The sequence below is a fragment of the Bufo bufo genome, chromosome 1 (assembly GCF_905171765.1).
Source record: "Bufo bufo chromosome 1, aBufBuf1.1, whole genome shotgun sequence".
Classification (NCBI taxonomy): domain Eukaryota; kingdom Metazoa; phylum Chordata; class Amphibia; order Anura; family Bufonidae; genus Bufo; species Bufo bufo.
In genome coordinates this window covers 755299789-755323796 of record NC_053389.1, presented here as the reverse complement: position 1 = coordinate 755323796, position 24008 = coordinate 755299789, and the positions used below count along the sequence as shown (strand labels likewise).

General features: G+C 45.3%; 1 protein-coding gene across 1 annotated transcript in view; it reads right to left on the bottom strand.

Annotated features, from left to right (window-relative positions):
- Window positions 1-21790, bottom strand: part of VAMP8 (vesicle associated membrane protein 8) — a 42735-nt gene extending 20945 nt beyond the window's left edge. Inside the window, exon 1 of the mRNA XM_040414522.1 lies at window positions 21693-21790. Within this exon, the coding sequence (XP_040270456.1) occupies window positions 21693-21707 (15 nt within the window). The 5' untranslated portion in view covers window positions 21708-21790. The remainder of the gene's footprint in view (window positions 1-21692) is intronic.
- Between the last annotated feature and the right edge of the window lie 2218 nt (window positions 21791-24008).

Sequence of the window (24008 nt, the reverse complement as noted above, 5' to 3'; positions counted from 1 at the left end):
TTTTCTGCTGCTGCTCTCTCCCCATCACAGCTCAGGGGCTGCCTTTCCTGTTGCTGCTCTCTCCCTATCACTGGTAAGAGAGCATGTCCATTCTCAGGGGGGCGTATCCTTTCTGTTGCAGCTCTCTCCCTATCACAGCTCAGGGAACGTATCCTTTCTGCTCCAGTCCTTAGCCTGTAAATGTCACAACTTCTAACAGTAGATACGGCAGGTAACAGTCCAAGGATGGAACTGAGCATGTGTATCCATCTAAACAAGGTGGACAAAGAAATAAGGAAACGATAAACAGCAGGTGGCGCTATAAAGATACATTTTATTGAATACCTCAGTGGCTATACAAAATTCTTAATTCCATGCAATTACAAAAAGGTGTCAGATCCAGGTGCTGGTTTGAAAAATGTAGAATATTATATGATGGGACAACCTCTTTACGTTCCTATGCTTTTTTTTTACTCCACAGAAGTTGTATTTAAGGTAAGACTGCATATGCTGTTACTATGCCTATTGTCTTTAAATATGACGATAGAAAAGTTAAGGCAGCCAAACCTCTCATGTCCGCCCTAGTGACTTAGTAAAGTAGAAGAGAGACATAAGTGCATGTAGTTCAGTCATAAATGCCTGCCTATGAGTGTGCTGAGACTGACATGTTAATCATGGTGCCGTCCACGTGCCATGAATATTTATATCTGCACGACAGTACACTCTCCAGCACATGGCTGTAATATGGCTCCATAAACCCCTATAGGAATGTACCATACCTCCATAAGCCTCTTTTTATTAGTTGGTGTACTACATTGAATGTCTCTCCCTCGGAAACACTATTTGTCAAAGGAAAGATCTGCAAAATACGGTGCCTTAAGGAGCGCCATATGGCGGCACATGTTATGCCTACAGTTCCATTCTGTGGAGGTAGTTCAATCAACAAGGACATAAATTTACACAGGTAAGTGATCTAGCAGGGACAAGTAGACAGAGGACGCTGCTGACATTGTTTTCCGTGACGTTTTCAGACACCCCCATAGTTAAGGCTCCAATGTCCTCTCATTCGCCCTGCATAACACTGGTCAACATTCACTAATCAATGGGACTGAGCTGCAATACCAGGCAAGGCCTTATGGACAAGAGTGGCGCTGTTTCAGTGAAAAAAAATAGACCCTTTTTTCCCCTCTAACCCCAGTATTTTGCTACTCTATTGTATTATTGTATAGTGTTACCTTTATCTGAATTAGCCAGGATCCCTGTTTACTCAGAAAATGATCTCCGCGTGGCCTGCCCTATGCTGGAATTTACTCTGAAAGCTAAACCCACATGTGACGTCACTGCCATGCAGGGTAAATAGCCCGCCCTGCCACCTGCCAATAACTGGTATGTCTAATAAACCGATTATTACCACCAGGTAACACAATTTACTTTTATTATACACAAAACAGCTTTCTTCGAGAACCACACCCTAATAACAGTATACCGCACCATGGAGCCCGTGTGCCCCACAACGTACTGGACATATTTTTGCGGCATAGTTTTCACCTTTGGGTGGGGGCGGCGGACAAAAGCATCATGTGGCTTTGATAGCAGTGGAAGTTTTTACAGATGATATTGGCAAATTGCCAAAATGGATCAAAAACTGGAACCACTGTGTGAATGAGGCCTCAAGCAACAGTGCAGCCTTTAGGGGAGGTTTAAAATTGGAGCTAGGGCTGAAATGATTACTCGATTGAGTAATTCCACACAAAAAATCCTCGATGCATCGAGGATTTGTTTGTGTTATGTGACCACGGAGCAGGAGAGAAGTGCTTGCTACTACTCACCGCTCCGTGGTCACCCGCCGGCCCGCGCGCTGCACTGCCCTCCTGACACATCAGGTCATAGTGCCCGCATGCGTGCCCTATGTCCTGATGATGTGTCAGGAGGACAGTGCAGCGCGCGGAGAAGAAGACAGAGGAGTTGTGGAGGGGCGCCCCTACAGGAGAGGTAAGTATTAAAGGGCTGCTGGAGACTAGGAGCGGAGATGGTGGCACTGGGGGAGCTGAGGGCACGCTGGCATCGGAGGGGATGATGGCACAGAGGGCTCATGGCATTGGGGACAGATGGCACATAGAGCTGATGGCACTGGGGGGTGATGGCACAGAGGATTGATGGCACTGGGGGGGGTGATGGCACAGAGGACTGATGGCACTGAGGGGGTGATGGCACAGAGGACTGATGGCATGAGGTGAGCTGATGGCACAAATGATTGATGGCACTGGGGGGGGGGGGCTGATATTTTATAAAGGAAAAAGTTCTTTATTAGTTTTTTAATAGAGTACTCGATTAATCGTTGGATTAATTGATAGATTACTTGATTACTAAAATAATCAATAGCTCGCAGCCCTAATTGGAGCTAAGGAAAACTGGCTTAGTTGCCCATAGCAACCAGACTGATCCTTTCATTTTCCAAAGGAGCTTTGAAAAATGAAAGGTGGAATCTGGTTGCTATGGTGAGCTCACCATCAGCGATGCAGGCTCCCATCAGCTTTCCAAGGACAGCGCCGTACATTGTATAGTGGCAGTGCTTGGTATTGCAGCTCAGCCCCATTGACTTAAATGGGGCTGAGCTGCAACTAGGCCATGTGATCGATGTACAGTGATGTCACTGGCCTAGGAAAAAGCTGCAGCCCTCTGCTAACAGCTAATTGGCGGGGGTCCCCAGTGTCGCACCCCCACAGATCTGATACTGATGACCTATCAGGAGGATAAGTCATAAATATATTTTCCTGGATAATCCCTTTAACTGTGCTACCTAGGAGAGTAACCCCCAACACTAGTGTGGCTGCTGCTGGTACTGCAGCTCGGCACACGTCGCATGCGCTGGTGGTAGGACCCCTAAAAGGGATAAGCTATCAGTTGAAAATCCTGGACAACCCCTTTGAAAGTTTTAGTTTTCTTTTTATCCAAGGAATTTTTTAGCTTTTTAAAGAGAATGAAAACCTAATGGACTTCTATTCCATTTTGCATCAGTTATCCTATCCATTTTGTATATCTTAAGGGGGTCTGTCAGCAGAAATTCACTGATAGGCCTAGTTCACAGTATTAGGGCTCATGCACATGACCGTATGCGTTTTGTGGTCCGCAAAAAATACGGATGACATCTGTGTGCATTCCATATTTTGCAGAATGGAACAGCTGGCCCCTAATAGAACAGTCCTATCCTTGTCCATTATGCGGACAATAATAGGACATGTTCTATTTTTTTGCAGAAACGGACATACGGAAACGGAATGCGCACGGAGTAACTTCTTTTTGCGAACCATTGAAATTAATAGTTCCGCATACAGTCCGCAAAAATAAAACGGAACGGACGCGGAATATGTTTGTGTGCATGAGCCATTAGTCAGTGTTTGGTAAGGGATTGTGAGCCAAAACCAAGAGTGAAGGCTACACAGAGATAAGGTATAATGGAGGGATTGTCACCATTTCTGTGTATTTGACCCATATCTGGTTTTGTCTCACAATCCCTGATGAAAATCACTGACCGAACACCGACTGTGTGAACTAGGCCTTAAACCAGGCACAATAGGGGGCCATTTACTGTAGCTCCACACCAGTTTTTCTGGCATAGAAAAGTCACAAAATTTGTTGGAAGTGCCGTTTGGCTACAAAGTTTGTGACTTTTTAGTCTTTTCCAACACTCTCGCCATTTTTCCAAAAAGTGGTTAGGTCATGGGTGAGAGCTCTGCAGCCAGACTCGTTACACAAAAAAATCTAGCTAGCCCTACAAGGCACTGTGCCTGGTTTAAGAATCTAGCTAGCCCTACAAGGCACTGTGCCTGGTTTAAGAATCTAGCTAGCCCTACAAGGCACTGTGCCTGGTTTAAGAATCTAGCTAGCCCTACAAGGCACTGTGCCTGGTTTAAGAATCTAGCTAGCCCTACAAGGCACTGTGCCTGGTTTAAGAATCTAGCTAGCCCTACAAGGCACTGTGCCTGGTTTAAGCTACATGGACACAACCTTATCCATTTTGTGGTTCACAAACTGCGGATATCTGTCGTATGTATGCCACATTTTTCTATTAGAACTGGCTATTCTTGTCTGAAAAATGTTCTTTATTTTGCTGAACGGCCACGTGGATGTTGACCACACATGGATGACATCTGTCCGCAAAAAAAACCAGACCGGACGTGGACCCAAATTATAGTCGTGTGCATGAAGCCTTAACAGGGAACTCCCTTCAATTAAAAAACTAAAAAACTACCCCCTCAGAGTGTCAACCAAAAAAATAAATAAAAAAATATATAAAAACTACCCGCCCCAAGTGTCAACCAAGCCTAAAGATATAATGGGAGGCAATACATATTTGTTGCCTGCTTATGTATGGTGGTTACATACTAGGTGGCTATATTTTTCAACTAAAAATACAATATCCTTGTTGCCAGCAGCTTTGCACCTAAAGCATAGGCGGACAGGTATGACGTCACGGCTATTTACAGACAGATGTGGCATGTGACAGGTATGCACTGCGTGATCAGAACATGTGTCACCAGACAAGACTGATCACTAAAGACTCTTTTAAACTGGCCGATACCCAGGCAATTATCGAGAATCAACCGAAGGTTCCTGATGACTGACTGTTCGTGAGCGGAAGTGAGAGCTGCATTTACATACAGCAATCACCTCCACTGCATGAGGGAAAAACATAGAAGCAGCGTTCACTCATCCCCATATACATTCATTGTTTCTGGGCAGCAGATCCCTCTTTACATAGAAACAATTGCAGTGCCCCAGACCTGGAAGTATCTGCAATTGTTATATTAGGTTATATGATGTTCTGCCGTGTACTCCATCGGAGGAGGGATGGTTGGCAGGAACATGGCTAACCATCCTGTTACTCCCCTCTTGGTAGGAGTGGCCTGATTCTACTTCCTGCCAGGAGCGAGAGTTCAAGTCCAGACCAAGTAGGGAAAGGTAGCACATGCTTGAGCTCCTTCTTCAAGGGACTGTATCCAGTTCCCCTGTGAGACCTTTAATCCAGAGAGATTGCCAAAATCGAGAACACTACTTTCCAAAAAGCTACAGCACCCAAAGTGAGCAGCAACCACAGCTTTACAAACCCTGCTGCAGGTGAGGGACTACGGCTCGGACATCCATCACCTGGCAAACATCCAGGCCACACTAACTTCAAGCCTGTATCATGGAGTGGACACTTATATCCACAAGTTCCTACAAATTTTATTTAATTGCCACACAACCAGCCACCATACCTCCTCATCTGGTGCCAGAAACTGCACTTTGTACTTAATCCTGCTGGATGTACCACAAGTTAAATTTTGGACTAAGTAGAAAGAAACTGTTCTACTTTTACTTCTTGTCTAATTCTTCAAACCACCGATCCCCCAGGGAGCAAAGGCCTGAAGGAGTACACAGTGACCCAACCACTCCCATCCTCTGCGTCGGCTCCTCAGGGACTCGCTGCACAATGTTTTTGGGTACCACATCAATGATGCTTTCCCCCAGCAAATGATTGTTCATCAAGTGACCAGCGGCACATATTCACAGGGCAATTATTGGGAACAAGCGTTCATTCCTGATAATGTGCTCCTGTAAAAGGGTCCTAAATCATCAATACCATGTATAAACTGCTCATCTAGATAACCCTCCTTCAAGACTGTTAAATGCTTATCTGGTTTATCAGGATAAGAAACCTTGTGTCATACGTCAGATGAGACATCATGAGAGGGCGAGAGTTGGCAGGGCGGAAATGAGAAAAGATGGTAACATACATTTGCACATTTTCCAAGCCCTTCTGGATGAGCATGACATGTTCTTACCAGCGTTGTATGACCAGTAAGCAATACCACTGGTGGTGCATGTACTGGTCACATTTTATCTAATGTCTATGGAAGCCTGGGATAAACTGTGGTCTCACTTTAAGCAGTTCATACACTTTAGATATCCTTCGATTAAAGGGGTTATGTCGTGATTGATGTAAAAAATGAAAATCAGACATCATATAAAACATGACAATACCTTTCTAACAAAGTTAGAAACAGTCCTGTAGCTCACATGGATCCAGAAATCTCCTCATTCACTGCTTCAATTGCTTTCCTACATTATCCTTGGCTTGGCAGTTCAGGGGGCATGTCCTTTCTGCTGCAGCTCTTTCCCTGTAACTGCTACAGCTTCTTACAGAACATATGGCTGGTGAAAGTTAAAAGATTTAAACTGAGCACGTTCGACCAGCTCAGTGAGACGGACATAAAATAAGGAAAAGAACAAACAGCAGGTGGCGCTATACAGATACATTTTATTGAATAGCGCACTGGCTATACTAAATTTATAAATACATGCAATTACAAAAGTATTCAAATCCAGGTGCTGGTTTGAAAAATATAGAATATGTTTCGTGACTCTACCCCCAACCTGTTTAACCCCTTCCCACCCATTGCCGGCCACTGAACGGGTCTTTAAAGATGGGAGACATCTGGGGTTTTAAAACCCAATACACCGCAGACCAAAGGATGGATGTTCAAAAAAAAAAATGGATGGAAAAGGCTGAAAAAATGCCATTTAATGGTGCAGTGTATCAGACCTATCATGGCACCAAACAATGATGAAATTATCATTCAAAACACGACTGCAGACCTCAGAAGGCAAAAAAAAAAAAAAATTTACTTTTTTGCATTTTTTATTGCACCATATGAATACAGCCTAACGAATTGTAAACCAATCATCGTGCAGTAAGATGGATCATAATGATTAGATCGGAAACGTCCTTGCCCTTTGTCCTGCTATATATAAGCAGCAGGAAGACTCCCTGTGACTCACACTTCTCGGATTTCACGGGTTCCATGCAAATTGACCTAGCACAGAAAATGTCCGGCCCAGGTCAAGAGTCCACAGTGACATAACACGCTATAATTATTGCACATTTTATTCCATGCGCCATTTCTTTCATGCCTCTTCTAATCTCTAATGCCAATTGTCGCAGAGCCCCTAAATATGCATCGTTTAAAGGGGTTTTCCAGGGTTTGGTCTCTTTTAAATCAAGAATCACACTCACCTGCTCACTGCCGCTCCGATCCGGCATCCTGGCTCCATCGGTGATCTTCGGATTCCTGGCTGGAAACATGTGCGCCGATGCAGGTAATGACTGGCCTCAGTGGTGACTAGTGTTGAGCGAAGCGAGCTTCGGATACTTCATCCGAAGTCGCTTTGTTCAAAACTTCGGAATAAGGGTCCATTCACACATCCGCAATTTCGGTCTGCATTTTGCGGAACGGAATTGCAGACCCATTCATTTCTATGGGGCAGCACGATGTGCTGCCCGGATCCGGAGTTGCGGATCCGCACTTCCGGGTCCACAATTCCGATCCCGAAAAAAATAGAACATGTCCTATTCTTGTCCGCAATTGCGGACAAGAAAAGGCATTTTCTATGAGAATGCCGGCAATGTGCGGTCCGCAAAATGCGGGACGCACATCGCCGATGTCCGTGTTTTGCGGATCCACAGATTCGTGGATCCGCAAAACACACACGGACGTGTGAATGGACCCTAATACTGTACGGAGATCCGTCTCCATACATTATTAGAATGTATGGGCTTCTACTTTAAACATCAACTACTGAAGTTTTTCGAAGAAGTCTCGCGCGACTTCGCTAATAACTTACTTCGGCTCATCGGAGCCCATACATTCTAATACAGTACAGTATTATTCCAAAGTTTTGAACAAAGCGACTGCGGATGAAGCATCTAAAGCTAGTGGTGACATATCCCCCAAGCGATAGGTCACTACTGGGGACAGCGATTGGCTGCAGCGGCACACGTGACCCTGTCCATACCCTGGCTGGAAGTAAACAAGCCAGGGACTGGGAGATGACCGAACAGAGCAGCAGGGAGAAGAGTTAGGGCGCATGCACACGACCGTATGTATTTTGGGGTCCACAAAACACGGATTCGCATAAAATACAGATGACGTCCATGTGCATTCCGTATTTTGCGGTGCCTAATAGAACAGTCCTATCCTTGTCCATAATACGGACAATAATAGCACATGTTCTATTTTTTTGTGGAATAGACATACGGAAACGGATCGCACACAAAGTAACTTCCATTTTTTTTTGCTGCCTCATTAAGTATGATTCTTTAATTAAGTACCACATACTAGGGGGGCTTAATTAAAAAGGGACCAAATCCTGGAAAACCCCTTTAGGGCTCGTTCACACGAACGTGTGCTGCCCGTTGCCGTATTGTGGAGCGCATTTGCGGATCTGCAATACACGGGCACCGTTCCGTGTGCATTCCGCATTACGGATGTGGACCCATTCACTTCAATGGCTCCGGAAATCCGGAGATGCTGAACGGAAGCACGAAAAAGAACACTACGGAACATGCTCTATCTTTTTGCGGAACGGAGGGATCAAGTGAATGGGTCCACGATCCCCATGCAGCTTGGCCAAGGTCGGTGCCCGTGCACTGCGGACCACAATTTGCGTTCCACAACACGGGCTTCACACAGTCGTGTGAATGAGCCCTTCGGCTACCTGAATACGTTGCAGATTACGTGCGTTTTCTCCACGCAGATTTTCGTGTGGAAAAAGCATAACGTAGTACAGTACCAGCAAGGTGAATGACATTTGCCAAATGTAATGTATACTTTTTTTTTGCAGAAATTAAACTGCCTTATAAACTAGGTTACTATGTTTGTGTGATTCTGCACCTTCTATAGTGGTTTCCCCATAGACTTTAATGGGGCTGTTAACAAACAGAAAAATCCTCAATAAATAGTGCACATTTCCATGCGTTTTTTGTGGATTTTCCGCTTACAAATCCACTACGTGTGCAGGTAGCCTTAGGTCCCTTTCACACGAGCGAGTTTTCCGCGCGGGTGCAATGCGTGACATGAACGCATAGCATCCGCACTGAATCCTGACCCATTCATTTCAATGGGTCTGTGTACATGAGCGGTGATTTTCACGCATCAGTTCTGCGTTGCGTGAAAATCGCAGCATGTTCTATATTCTGCGTTTTTCACGCAGCCCTGGCCCCATAGAAGTGAATGGTGCTTCAGTGAAAACCGCATTATACCCGCAAGCAAGTGCGGGTGCGATGCGTTTTTCACTGATGGTTGCTAAGAGATGTTGTTTGTAAACATTCAGTATTTTATCACGCGCTTGAAAAACGCATCAAAACGCATTGCACCTGCGCAGAAAAAACTGAACAACTGAACGCAACCGCAGACAAAACTGACTGAACTTGCTTGCAAAATAGTGCGAGTTTCACTGAACGCACTCTGAACGCATCCGGCCCCAATCCGCAACGCCCGTGTGAAACCGGCCTTAGGCCTCTTTCACAAGGGCGTTGCGTGTGAGGGCCGGATAGGATGCCGGTGCGTCGCGGAAAAATCGTGTGATTTTGCCTGTGAGTGGGGTGAGTTTGTATGCGATTGCGTTGCGTTCTTCAGTTTTTTTCGCGCGAGTGCAATGCATTTTGCACGCGCGTGAGAAAAAAATGAATTTGACCCAAACCCGGACTTCTTCACTGAAGTTAAGGTTTGGGTTAGGTATTCTGTAGATTTTAATATTTTCCCTTATAAGGCCTCTTTCACACTTGCGTTGTTGGGATCCGGCATGCACTTCCGTTGCCGGAGGTGCCCGCCGGATCCGGAAAAACGCAAGTGTACTGAAAGCATTTGAAGACGGAACCGTCTTCCAAATGCTTTCAGTGTTACTATGGCAGCCAGGACGCTATTAAAGTCCTGGTTGCCATAGTAGGAGCGGGGGAGCGGTATACTTACAGTCCGTGCGGCTCCCGGGGCGCTCCAGAATGACGTCAGAGCGCCCCATGCGCATGGATGACGTGATCCATGCGCTTGGGGCGCCCTGACGTCACTCTGGAGCGCCCGGGGAGCCGCACGTAGCTGCGTCCCGGCAGCCATGGTAACCACTCGGAAAAAGCTAAATGTCGGCTCCGGCAATGCGCCGAAACGACGTTTAGCTTAAGGCCGGATCCGGATCAATGCCTTCCAATGGGCATTCATTCCGGATCCGGCCTTGCGGCAAGTGTTCCGGATTTTTGGCCGGAGCAAAAAGCGCAGCATGCTGCGGTATTTTCTCCGGCCAAAAAACGTTCCGTTCCGGAACTGAAGACATCCTGATGCATCCTGAACGGATTTCTCTCCATTCAGAATGCATTAGGATAATCCTGATCAGGATTCTTCCGGCATAGAGCCCCGGCGACGGAACTCTATGCCGGAAGACAAGAACGCAGGTGTGAAAGAGCCCTAACATGGTTATAAGGGAAAATAATAGCATTCTTAATACAGAATGCTAAGTAAATTAGGGATGGAGGGGTTACATTTTTTTTAACTCACCTCATCCACTTTTTCGCGCAGCCCGGCTCGTCTTCTTTCTTCTTCTTTGAGGACCTGGGGAAAAAGGACCTTTGCTGACGTCACTGCACTCATCACATGGTCCATGGTGATGGACCATGTGATGAGCGCAGTGACATCACCAAAGGTCCTTTTCCCCCAGGTCCTCAAAGAAGAAGAAAGAAGACGAGCCGGGCTGCGCGAACAAGTGTATGAGGCGAGTTTTTTTGTTTTTTTTAACCCCTCCACCCCTCCATCCCTAATTTACTAAGCATTCTGTATTAAGAATGCTATTATTTTCCCTTATAACCATTTGATAAAAGGAAAATAATAAAGATCGGGTCCCCATCCCGATCGTCACCTAGCAACCATGCATGAAAATCGCACCGCATCCGCACTTGCTTGTGATTTTCACGCAGCCCCATTCACTTCTATGGGGCCTGCGTTGCGTGTTAAAAAAACGCACAATATAGAGCATGCTGCGATTTTCAAGCAACGCACAAGTAATGCGTGAAAATCACCGCTCATGTGCACAGCCCCATTAAAGTGAATGGGTCCGGATTCAGTGCGGGTGCAATGCGTTCGCCTCACGCATTGCACCCGCGCGGAATTCTCATCTGTGTGAAAGGGGCCTTAGACTGAAGTTAGCATCTGCATCCACATGTGAATTATTGTGATGCAGTTTGCACTGCAATCTTACGTGGTATCGCATTGAAGAAAATTGCAAGTTATTTTACCTGAGACTTAAGCCTAATTCACACGTCCGTGGAACGCGGTCCGTGAGATACCGGACCGGCATCCTGCTTAGTGCAGGAGCGCACGGCGTCATTGGTTGCTATGACGCCATGCGCTTTGTGCCACCGCCGCAGTACAGTAATACACTGGTATGATCTATACAAGTGTATTACCGTACAGCAGTGGCGGCGGCGCGAAGTGCACAGCTTCATAGCAACCGATGACGCCGTGCCAGTCCGGTATCTCACAGACCGTGTTCCACAGACGTGTGAATTAGGCTGTAGGGTCAGAGCCTTGTTTTTGTTGAAAAAAGTAACAAGCACATAGGGGATCCTACCACTGGAACCTCCACCAATCATGTGAACAGGTACCCCGTACCCCCTGCTGCTCCCCTGAAATAACTATAGTGGCCGGCCACACGTGCAGGCAGCTACTCCATTCATTTCTCCATAAGAAGATATAGCATCTCCCAAATCCTGGAGCCTTTGTAGTACTTCTTCTCTCTACCCTAAAAGCGACCGTCTGTTCCAGAAGAAAATAAATTCACATTAACTGGGGAATGAACAGAACATTTACCAGGTGCCCTCCTTTTCCTCTTCTATGCTGCAGATCTGCCAGTTCCTGGGCTCCTCTTGTACCATCCAAGATGGCTGCCCTTGGATTGGCCACCACTGCTCACGTGTAAAGTGCTGGCCAATCCAGGAGCAGGACTGGACAAGTAGGAAGTGTCATGTGCCACCAAACGCACAGTGTGTACTGGGTGGTCCGAGAAGCGGTGTGGGCATCTTGGGTGACAGCAGAGGATCCCAGGAACTGGCAGATCGGCAACTAAAAAGATTGAAAGGAGGGCATCTGGTAAATGTTCTGTTCCTACCCTAGATAATGTGAACGTTTGTTTTTTTGAACAGGAGGTTCACTTTAAAGAGGTTGTGTCAAGATAAAAACTTGATAGGGGATAAGTATCTGATCCTTGGGGGGTCCAACCACTGAGACCTCCACCAATCACAAGATCAGGGGCCCCATGACCTCCTATGAAAGAAGCAGCAGGCCGAGCATGGGAAAACCTTCTGATATGAACTACGGTTTATGCAGTATTACATATAAGGGAAACTCTCCAAAAGATTTCATTGTACTAAAAAAAAAATCCGAAAAAAACACATGTACACGAGCCCATATGTATCTATAGGATGTAGTCATGGCAAAAGCAGTGACTTCACATAACTCATGTGTTATACAGGCCTCCACACCTCTGAATTATCTCATACAATGACGGAGACATTTTGGCCGTATCGTCGCCCCTTCTCAGTCACCAAACTGGTTCTTCAGTACTCACATTACTCATCTTGCAAGAAGTCGGAAACAGGAAGCAGATAAGAGAGCAACGCCAGGTAGAAATCTGGAAATTTTTGCATTTTGCAAGACTTAGGCCTTATTCACACGTCCGTTGTTTCTTTCCTGATCTGTTCCGTTTTTTGCGGAACAGATCTGGACCCATTCATTTTTAATGGGTCCTGAAAAAAAACGGACAGCTCAATGTCAGATTTTTTTTCAGGAAACATTGAAAATGAATGGGTCCAGATCTGGTCCAGATCTGTTCCGCAAAAAACGGAACAGATCAGGAAAGAAACAACGGACGTGTGAATAAGGCCTAATGGCGGATTTACGTTGCCTAGCAGATTATCGGGGATGAACGTTATCACGAATGCTTGTTGCCGATGATCTGCCCACGTAAAGGTGCGGCCGGTCAACAGATGGATGATCAAAAAGCCTCAGTCGTCGCTCCTGGGCAGCAGATCTTGCTGTGTGAACAGCGACCTGCTGCCCAGAAACAACGCACCAGTATGTGGACAAGCGATGCTGGTCCCCACAAAGCGGAGGAGATTGCTGCATGTAAATGCAGCTCTTACCTCCACTGACGAGCAGGTAATTATCAGGAAGGAAGGCTTCCTTCCTGATAATTGCCTGTTTATCGGCACAGTGAGAAAGCACATCAAGGCCCCTTTCACACGAGCGAGTTCTACGCGTGGGTGCAATGCGTGACGGGTTGCGTGAAAATCGCAAGCATCCGCAATCAAGTGCGGATGCGGTGCGATTTTCGCGCATGGTTGCTAGGAGACGATCGGGATGGAGACCCGATCACTATTATTTTCCCTTATAACATGGTTATCAGGGAAAATAATAGCATTCTGAATACAGAATGCATAGTAAAATAGCGCTGGAGGGGTTAAAAAATAAATAAATAATAATTTAACTCACCTTAACCCACTTGCTCGCGCTGCTGGCATCTCCTTCTGTCTCCTTTGCTGAACAGGACCTGTGGTGACGTCACTCCGGTCATCACATGATCTTTTACCATGGTGATGGATCATGTGATGACCGGAGTGACATCACCACAGGTCCTGTTTAGCAAAGGAGACAGAAGAGATGCCGGGCTGCGCGAGCAAGTGGATTAAGGCGAGTTAAATTTTTATTTTTATTTTAACCCCTCCAGCGCTATTTTACTATGCATTCTGTATTCAGAATGCTATTATTTTCCCTTATAACCATGTTATAAGGGGAAATAATACAATCTACAGAACACTGATCCCAAGCCCGAACTTCTGTGAAGAAGTTCGGGTTTGGGTACCAAACATGCGCGATTTTTCTCACGCGAGTGCAAAACGCATTACAATGTTTTGCACTCGCGCGGAAAAATCGCGGGTGTTCCCGTAACGCTCCCGCAACGCCCGAGTGAAAGAGGCCTTAGGGTCTCGTCTCAGTATTTTTCCATGCCATTATCTGGGCTAAGATAAAAACGCGAAAAAAAAAAACGGAATTCGACTTACCGGTAATTCGGTTTCCATCAGATCACCATGACGGCCACACGGAATAACGGGCCGTCATAATGATGATATGGAAAGTTTTTTTTTGTAGCGTTTTTTGATGTGTTTTTGCATATATAGTGTGTTTTGACTAGAGGAATCGATGTGCCCACCTGTTTGTCCTACGGTTAATATTTTCAATAGACTTCCATGCAATATCTGGAACTGGTGTGTTTTTTTGCGGAAAAAAAAAAGCTGCAACAAACACAAGCCAAAAAAGATGAACCAAAACCACAAAAACATAAAAAATAAAATAAAAACTTGTGTGTGACACTTGAGCCGATTAGGCTTCTATCACACACATCTTTTTTTCTTACAAGCATTTTTGGTTTGCTTTTTTTTGGTCCCACATCTTTGACACCGTTTTTTCTGGTGTTTATTGGGAATTGGTTTTAAAAAAAATAATAACTGCTGCTTTTGAAAAAAAAAAAATAATATAAATAAATTAACAGCACAGACCCCCAAAAAAGGATCAAAAGTGAGAAGAAGAAAAAAGCCATAATAATGTAGTGTTTGTGGTGTGTTGTAACTCCCCACTGGCCTTCCACAAACATCTGGTGGTGTGGTGTGTTTTTTTGTTGTTGTTGTGAAAAATGCTGTGCGTGTGACACCCCCAATTATGGCTTGGATTATTTTTTTTTGGGGGGGGGGTAATTCGGAATCTACATCAGTTTTTTTCTGCCATGTTTTTCAATGCAATTTTGGTTGTGGTTTCGGCAAGGATTTTCATTCCTCGCCATTTTGGCCGATTGCAGATGAGCAACTTGCACACTCCGGACTTGCAGTGCGAGTATAAGACAGCTCCCGTCCTGACCTCCCAGCACTACCGGGGTCACATAGCATTATATTGATTTATTATGCTATGTAATGTAACCCTTACAGCTCTGAAATGTATTGTATAACACTGACAGCATTATGTCAGTGTTATCCAATACATTCCAGACTAAGGGTTACATAGCATCATAAATCAATATAATGCTATGTGACCCCGGCAGTGCTGGAAGTTCAGGACGGGAACTGTCTTATACTCACGGAGGGAGTCCGGAGTGTGCAATTCGCTCGTCTGAAAGCGGCCTTTCAATGGAGTTCTGGATGCGGATTCTGCACGGAATTCGCATCAAGAATGAACAGGACATTTCTTTATTTTACGGTCCGTTTTATAAAACTGCATGCAGAAAAAAAATGCACCGTATGGTTCAACATGCAGATTCCTCATTGAAATCAATGGGAAAGTTCTGCAAGCTGTTTTGGCAAGGATTTTCGGCTTGTGATCCATGCAAAAATCTTCGCCCCAAAATACTCCATGGGATTGGGAACCTAGCTTTGCAGTAAAATACGTCCCACCTACAGGTCCCTGTCCATAATAAAAATACCACAAAAATCAACGAGCATGTGAAAAGGAAATATTTATTTTAAAATGACAGTACAGAGAAGCATTAGTGTGAACAGAGTCTAAAGGGTCCTACACCGTCATGGTTCAGCGCAAGAACAAGTGTAAGGTCTCAAGCACATGGCCGTTGCCTGGCCATGCCCATATTGCCGCCCGCAAACAGCAGGTCCGCAATATACAGACCCCAGCAGTTTGTGCACCGCATCACAGATGTGGACCTATTCACTTCAATGGGTCCGGAATGTGCGGTGCGGACTGGAGGTATGGAACCCCATGTAGTTTTCTCTCCGTGCCTCCACACCGCAAACAGATAGAACATGTTCTATTTTTTTGTGGTGTGGACGGATCACGGACCCATACAAGTTGAATGGGTCTACATTCATCTGCAGAAACCTCACAGATGTTGCCCCTGCATTGGGGACCGTGTGCACGAGTCCTAAAGAACATGTCCTCAATGTCAAGACACAGACGAACAACCCCTGGACATGGTAGTATAGGTATAAATTCTCTTGAGATTTATCAAAACTAGTGTGAAGTGAAGTAGTTGCCCATAGCAACCAATCCCAACTCACTTCCAAACAGCCTATTAAAAAATGAAAGCTGGGATTTGATTGGTTGTCATGGGCAACTGCTCCACTTCTCCCAGAGTTTCTGTGGGAAACATGGAGGCCCTAGAAGTAAACCAAGTGTGGAATATCTACACGATGGGGCGAATTTATCAAAATCGGTGCACAGGAAAAAAGTGGTGCAGTTACCTATAGCACCCAATCAGTTCGCTGCCTCCTTTGCCAAAGGACCTCTAAAAACATGGAATCCGATTAGGTGCTACTGGCAACAACGGCCCTTTGCTGTGCAATAGTTTAGATATATCACCATGATCCAAAAAAGGAATTAGGCCTCAAGCACACAACCTATACACATTTTTTTCTGAATTCCACAAATTACATCCTATTCTGGTCCACATTGTGGGTGAAAAAAATATGGAATTCCCAGTGAGTTAGCACTTATTTTATGGGGGAGCTTTATCAAACTGGTATAAAGTAAAACTGGCTCAGTTGCCCATAGCAACCAATCAGATTCCACCTTTCATTTTTCAGAGCTCCTTTGGAAAATGAAAGGTGGGATCTGATTGGTTGCTATGGGCAACTACTTTACACCAGTTTGATAAATCACTCCCTATGTTTTCCAGCCTTTCTGAGTCCCCTGCCACCATTTTTTTTTAGTGTGCCAGAAGACCATTTTAATGGTTTAAATAGATTTATGTTTAAACTGTTTTTATTCAGTTCAATTTTCATACATTTATCATGTCCACATTTCATCTAATGGTGCACATAGTTTACATATGTATCAACATGAATACATGCCAGCAAAAATATCTCTGCAATGTGATACGTTAGTATGACGTGGGGGACTAACCCCAGCTCTTTCTTTGAAAAGATAACACTAAGCATATGAGAAAAGAACTAACAAGAGAAGGAGGAAAAAGTGAAGATAAAGAGAAAAAAGAGGAGAGGAGCAAAAGGGGGGAGGGGAAGGAAGAAGACAGGAGGGGGAGTATATGACGAGAGTGCCAGTTGCTTACGATGTGAGTATTGATAAAAGTTCTGGGGATTCCTGAAAGTCGATCCATTGCGACTAGTGTTGAGCGAACTTCTGTTTTAAGTTCGGCGTCTAAAGTTCGGCTTCCGGTTAGCGGAGAATCCCGATATGGATTACCGAATTCCGTTGTGGTCCATGGTAGCGGAATCAATAATGGCCGATTATTGATTCCGCTACCACGGACCACAATGGAATTCGGAATCCATATCGGGATTCTCCGCTAACCGGAAGCCGAACTTTAGACGCCGAACTTAAAACAGAAGTTCGCTCAACACTAATTGCGACCACACCTTATGGAATTTGCTTGATAGGCCGGAGGCCTCAGCAGAGATCTCCTCCATTCTATTTATATGCAACATTTCTTGATACCATTCTCTAATGTTAGGCGCATGTATGGTGCGCCAATGTCTAGGGATCACAGACCTAGCCACAGAGATATAAAATCTCAATATGTTACGCTTCTGAGATGCAATGGAGCCTGGTAAGATGGAGAGGAGCGCCACTTGAGGTGTGTTTTCTATTGACTTCTCAGTCATCTTTCTATATATATCGAAGACTTTGTCCCAAAAAGGTTTTACCTTACCACAACCCCACCAAATATGCAGCATAGTTCCATTCTCTGTACCACATCTCCAACAGGATTCTGGGACCGAAGGAAATATCCTATGTAGTCTGACTGGATACCTGTACCACCGAGCCATAATCTTATAGTTTTTTTCCTGTGCTGAACAGGCCATTGATAATTTGTGAGAGAATATAAACGCTTTCTGTTGGTCCTCTTTTGTTATAGAGGTACCTAATTCCTGTTCCCAACCCAAAATAAAACTCGGTTTGCCCTTATGTGTGTCTTCTATCAGATTCCTATATAGCGAAGAGATCAGTTGAGTCGGCGGAGATGGCAACACAAATAATTTTTCAGTTTCAGATAAGGACGTCTCAAAGGAACATTTCTCTCCCTTTGAGGAAATATAGGATTTCACTTGTTCATATTCCAACCAAGAGATATACGAACATTTCGTTTTTTTGCGGCGAAGTCATGAAAAGACGGCAAAGGAGCTCCTGATAAGAGGTGATAAAAGCGCGGATCTGCAGAAGCCTGCAACCCCAGAAAAGAATCTCTGCTGGTAGGTTTAAATAGATTTAAAGGGGATGTCCTGTGTCAGAAAAATATGGCTTCTTTCTTTTACAAACAGCACACCAACTGTTCACAGGTTGTATGTGGTATTGCAGCTCAGTCCCATTCACTTCAATAGAGCTGAGCACGAATACTAAACGCATGGACAGGTGCGAGGCTGTATCTGGAAGTAAACAGCCATATTTTTCTAATCCTGGACGACCCCTTTAGGCCTCATGCACACGGCCGTGTTCCGCGGCCGAGAGCGGTCCGTGGTAAACCGGCCGGGATTCCTGCTGACAGCAGGAGCGCATGGCGTCATTGGTTGCTATGACGCCGTGCGCTTCATGCAGCCGCTGCTGTACAGTAATACACTGGTATGATCTACACGAGTGTATTACTGTACAGCAGCGGCTGCATGAAGCGCACGGCGTCATAGCAACCAAAGACGCCGTGCGCTCCTGCTGTCAGCAGGAATCCCGGCCGGGTTACCACGGACCGCTCTCGGCCGCGGAACATGGCCGTGTGCATGAGGCCTTAAGCTCATGTTTCCAACACAGAAAAATACAGTAATCTGACAACCCGGCTGAGCCTTCATATGCATGCCCTCGTATCTCCACACGATTGCTGTTTAGGAATCTGGGAAAGATGGGTGACAACTAGTGTTAAAGGGAACTTGTCACCATGATTTTGCGCATAGAGCTGGGGACATGGGCTGCTAGATGGCCACTAGCACATCTGCAGTACCCAGGTCCCATAGCTCTCTGCGCTTTTATTGTGTTAAAAAAAAACGTTTTGAGTGATATGCAAATTACCTGATATGAGTCCTGTAGCCGGAGAGGAGTCAAGCGTCAAGGAGCCCAGCACCGCCCCGCGTCCTCCGAATCTACTCCTTGCCGGCTGACGTCACAGAGCTGGAGCACCGAAATCTCGCGATGCGCGAGCTAGCGCATGCGCAGTGTCGGCATCATGTTCATTCCCTGTGCTGGCATCAGCACAGGGAACGAACTACGCATGCGCTAGCTCGCGCATCGCGAGATTTCGGCGCTCCAGCTCTGTGACGTCAGCCGGCAAGGAGTAGATTCGGAGGACGCGGGGCGGTGCTGGGCTCCTTGACGCTTGACTCATCTCCGGCTACAGGACTCATATCAGGTAATTTGCATATAACTCAAAACGTTTTTTTAACACAATAAAAGCGCAGAGAGCTATGGGACCTGGGTACTGCAGATGTGCTAGTGGCCATCTAGCAGCCCATGTCCCCAGCTCTATGCGCAAAATCATGGTGACAGGTTCGCTTTAAGCGAACTTGTGTTCTAAGTTCGGCGTCCAAAGTTCGGGTTATCGAAAAATCCTGTTATGGATTCCGAATTCCGTTAAGGTATGTGGTAGTGGAATCCATAAAGGGATTCTTTGATAACCCAAACCCGAACTTTGGACACCGAACTTAAAACACAAGTTCGCTCAACACCTATGTTCGCTGTAACAAAAAAAAATTAAAAAAATTTAAAGGAATATTATAAGCCTCACATAACAGGTGTTATATACAGGGGAAAACTGGGATGTCAAACCGGCGGTCTTACCAATCTTTCCTATAGGCCTGAATGGTGATCCACCTCGTTATGCAGCAATATAGGGATATATTAGGGTTGTACTGGTTGTCAACCAGCTTTCCCAGAAACAGATAAAAAAATACTATTCACCCTTTTTTATAGTTATTATAACAGCAGCAGAGCGGTGGATCATTAGACCCTTTCGTAGTGACTGGTTAGCACTAAATAAGTTACCTATGGATCCTTGGCTGTTTATTAGTTTTATCTCAGGTCAAAGGACAATGTTTTCTACCATCTATGACAGTCAAAATATCAGTCACATAGCAGCAGATGTCGGCTCTGATTAGAGGGGTGTTCGGTGATGGTTCATGGCTGGCTTACATAAATAATATTAATATATAGTAATAAAACAGATGAAGCTAAGAGGCGGCTGAATAAAACATTTCTTGACAGCGGATCTATTAATCTATAGCGTCTCCTCTAAAACATTTCTGGTCATGAAGGGGTGGCGGGCCACTGCTTGCCCTATGTGTCACTGTCAAATAACCTGACGTCATTGCACGCACACACCTAATCTGTGTCCTGGAAAGTCTACAGTCCTTTAGCCGCCACATAAAGGAGAGTTAACTCTCTCATTGCCAGGCTTTTGATGTGGAGACAAAGGCAAGACGTAATTACATATAATGCTCCCTATAGAAACGATTTCCATCGCTCCTGTGAAGGAATCTGCCCCCTCGGTGTTACACGACTGACAATCGGGGCGTACAGCAGCTGTGTCCCTGACAACATAATACCGCCTGCCCATACACAGTACCTCTGTGTGCTCTACAAGAGCTGGAAACAGACAAAGTCCAACAAGAGTTCCTGGTGTCTGATATCGTCCAAGCACCATGACCAGGAACTATAAGTCCCAGCACACCAACTCTACTCGTCTAGTTCCAAGTTGGCTTGGAGCCACGACTGCCGGCAATCCTCCGTGTTTCATTAGGAGGCTTCTTTACTCAGCATTCCAACAGAACTAAAATTCTCAAAATCTTGGACTACCTATTACTAGTTCCTCCTAAGGCATCAGCGTTTAAAAATTTCCTCTGAGCGGAAACCTAGCGGACCCCATTATAGTCTATGTGGTCCGTAGGCCCCATTCTGCTCAGTTATGTGCCTAAGGCTACTTTCACATTAGCGTTTTTTTGCGGATCCGTCATGGATCTGCAAAAAAAACCGCTTCCGTTACCATAATACAACCGCAATGCATCCGTCATGAACGGATCCGGTTGTATTATGTCTTCTATAGCCATGACAGATCCGTCATGAACACCATTGAAAGTCAATGGGGAACGGATCTGTTTTCTATTGTGCCAGAGAAAACAGATCCGTCCCTATTGACTTACATTGTGTGACAGGACGGATCCGTTTTGCTCCGCACCACATCGCGGACAGAAAAACGCTGCTTGATGGGAGCGCAACCAAACGGAACGGAATGCATTTTGGTGCGTTCCGTTTCATTCAGTTTTGTCCCCATTGAGAAGGAATGGGGACAAAACAGAAGCATTTTCTTCAGCTGTTGAGATCCTAATTGCAGATCTCAATAGCGGAATTAAAACCGCTAATGTGAAAGTAGCGTAATCCATCCTTTCCGGAGAGGCTGAACGCTGATGTGAACTCGGCAATCCCAGACCTGCTTAAGATTCTGAGGAGCTTCAAGATCTTGTGGTTCCACAAACGTTAGGTCAGGGTCAAGATCTTGAAGATTGTAGTTCCATTTGTAGGTCCCCCAGTCTCATCAGCTTTGGCAGTTCTATCACTAGGCTTGTTCTTTGGCTTTAGTAGAACTACAAGTCCCATCTTGGTAGACCCTACATACCACCTCAGTGAGATACAATGTTGATTTGCACACATCACATTCAGCATTATACTTAGGTTTGGCAATGTTCTCTACAGGGAAGCCTTCTCATCAAGCTCCATGACAGACAACCCTCCCCCAGGTCTTATTTAAGGTTTCTTTTAAAACTCACACCTGCCTCACAAGTATTTCAGTCCTTCTAGTTTATCTGCCTGCCACCCCCCTTTATTCTTCTACCCCCAGCCTTGTGTAGCACTCACCGGCCTCCTGTCCATGACTGGTCCTCTAGCTCTCTCTGAGTTCCTCTGTGAGTTTGCTGCAGTCTCTTCCTGTTGTGTGAGAGTTATGAAACTAGCCCTTCCTGTTCTACACTTGTCTTCCCTCCTCCCTTCTTCACAAGAGGGAGTGGTGTGAGGAGCTCACCTTCCTTCAGGTAAAGCTTCAAGGAGCATTCCATCTCTCCATCTGTCTCTGTTATTACCGGAATGTAGTCACCGAATGTGTGTTTATTTTGCATTAACCCCTTAAGGACCCTGGGATTTTCCATTTTTGCGTTTTCATTTTTCACTCCCCTCCTTCCCATAGTCCTAACTTTTTTATTTTTCCATTCACATAGCCTTATGAGGGCTTATTTTTTGTGGGACAAGTTGTGCTTTCTAATGGCACCATTTACGGTTGCATACCATGTAGTAGGGAGCGGAGAAAAATTTCCAAATGGGAAAGAATTGGGAAAAAACGCAATTCTGATAAAGGTTTTTATTTTTATTTTTTACACTGTACACTATGCGGTAAAATTGACCTGTTATCTTCATTCTCCAGGTCAGTACGGTTCCAACCATACCACACTTGTATAATTTATCTTGCGTTTTAATACTGAAAAATAAATTAAAACCTTTGAGGAAAAAAAGATATTTTTTTTCATAACCATATTCTGACTCCTATAACTTTTTTGTAGCTATGTGTATGGGGCTGTGTAAGGGCTCATTTTTTTGGGGACGATCTGTTCTTTTCAGTGATACCAATTTTAAGTGTGTGCGACTTTTCGATCACTGTTTATAAAAAAATTATTGGGTAGTTGAAGTGACAAAAAATGGCAAATTGGCTGTTTTTATATTTTTTCCTGCTACGCCATTTGCCGTATGCCATTAATAATGTTATATTTTAATAGTATGGGCATTTTCTCACGCGGCGATGCCCATGATGTTTTTTTTTTATTGGTTAAAGGGAATCTGTCACCTGCTTTTACCATTTTAAGCTGTCACCATCGCCATGTTCACTAAAGTACCTTATTTCCTGCAGTCTTCTTTTTACTTTATTTCGTTTGTCCTTTTGATATAAAAGCCCTTTTTATGATATGCTAATGAGGCTCCAAGGTGCCCAGAGGGGCGTTTTTTTCCTCTCCGGTGCCCAGTGACGCCCCCCTGCAGTGCCCAAGAACGCCTCCTGATCCTCAAATAACCTCCCACCGCCCCGCCAAACGGTTCCACCCCCTCCCCACGTTATCGTCTACCTTCTAGAAATGCCCCGTCCTTCTTCCTGTCGGCGGCCAGAAAACTCGCGCAGGCGCAGTATGTCCTGCGGCCTGAGCCTGCGCGATCATCAAGCTCCTGAGGGCAACAGCCTCAAAAGTCTCACTGGGCATGCGCCGAGCCCAGTGATGTAACCTGAGCGCTGTTGCCCTGAGGAGGTTGATGATCGCGCAGGCCGCAGGCGGTACTGCGCCTGCGCGAGTTTTCTGGCCGCCGACAGGAAGAAGGACGGGGCATTTCTAGAAGGTATACGATGACGTGGGGAGGGGGTGGAACAGTTTGCCGGGGCTGTCGGAGGTTATTTCAGGATCAGGAGGCGTTCTTGGGCACTGCAGGGTGGCGTCACTGGGCACCGGAGAGGGAAAAAAACGCCCCTCTGGGCACCTTGGAGCCTCATTAGCATATCATAAAAAGGACTTTTATATCAAAAGGACAAAACGAAATAAAATAAAAAGAAGACTGCTGGAAATAAGGTACTTTAGTGAACATAGCGATGGTGACAGCTTAAAATGGTAAAAGCAGGTGACAGATTCCCTTTAAGTATTTTTATTCTTATTTTAAGGAAAGGGGGGTGATTTGAACTTTTTTTTTTTTTTTTTATATTTGTAAAAACTTTTTTTTTACTCTTTTTTAAGCCACCTTGGGTGACAATAACTGGCAATCATTCGATTGCCCATAGTATTCAGTGATGGCTAAATAGCCATCACTGAAGACTTCATTTGCACTATCAATACAAGGCTGCCACCTAGTGGCCTGTATTGATATATACATCTAATTGACTCTGAAGCCTGCTTGATGCTTCGGTCAATTAGCGCAAGGTAACAGATTCCCAGATCTCAGCCGGGGAAAGCTGTTGCGCGACTTCCGGTTCCGGTCTGCAGAGACGCCATGGTCACATTTGACTACGGCATCTGAAGGGTAAGATGTATGCGATCAGCCTTATGGCTGATCGCATACATGTGCTGCGGGTCTCTGCGAGCGGGCGACATGTTTAGGGATCGGACCCATGACGTACAGGTACATTATGGGTCCTTAAAGGGCAGTGAA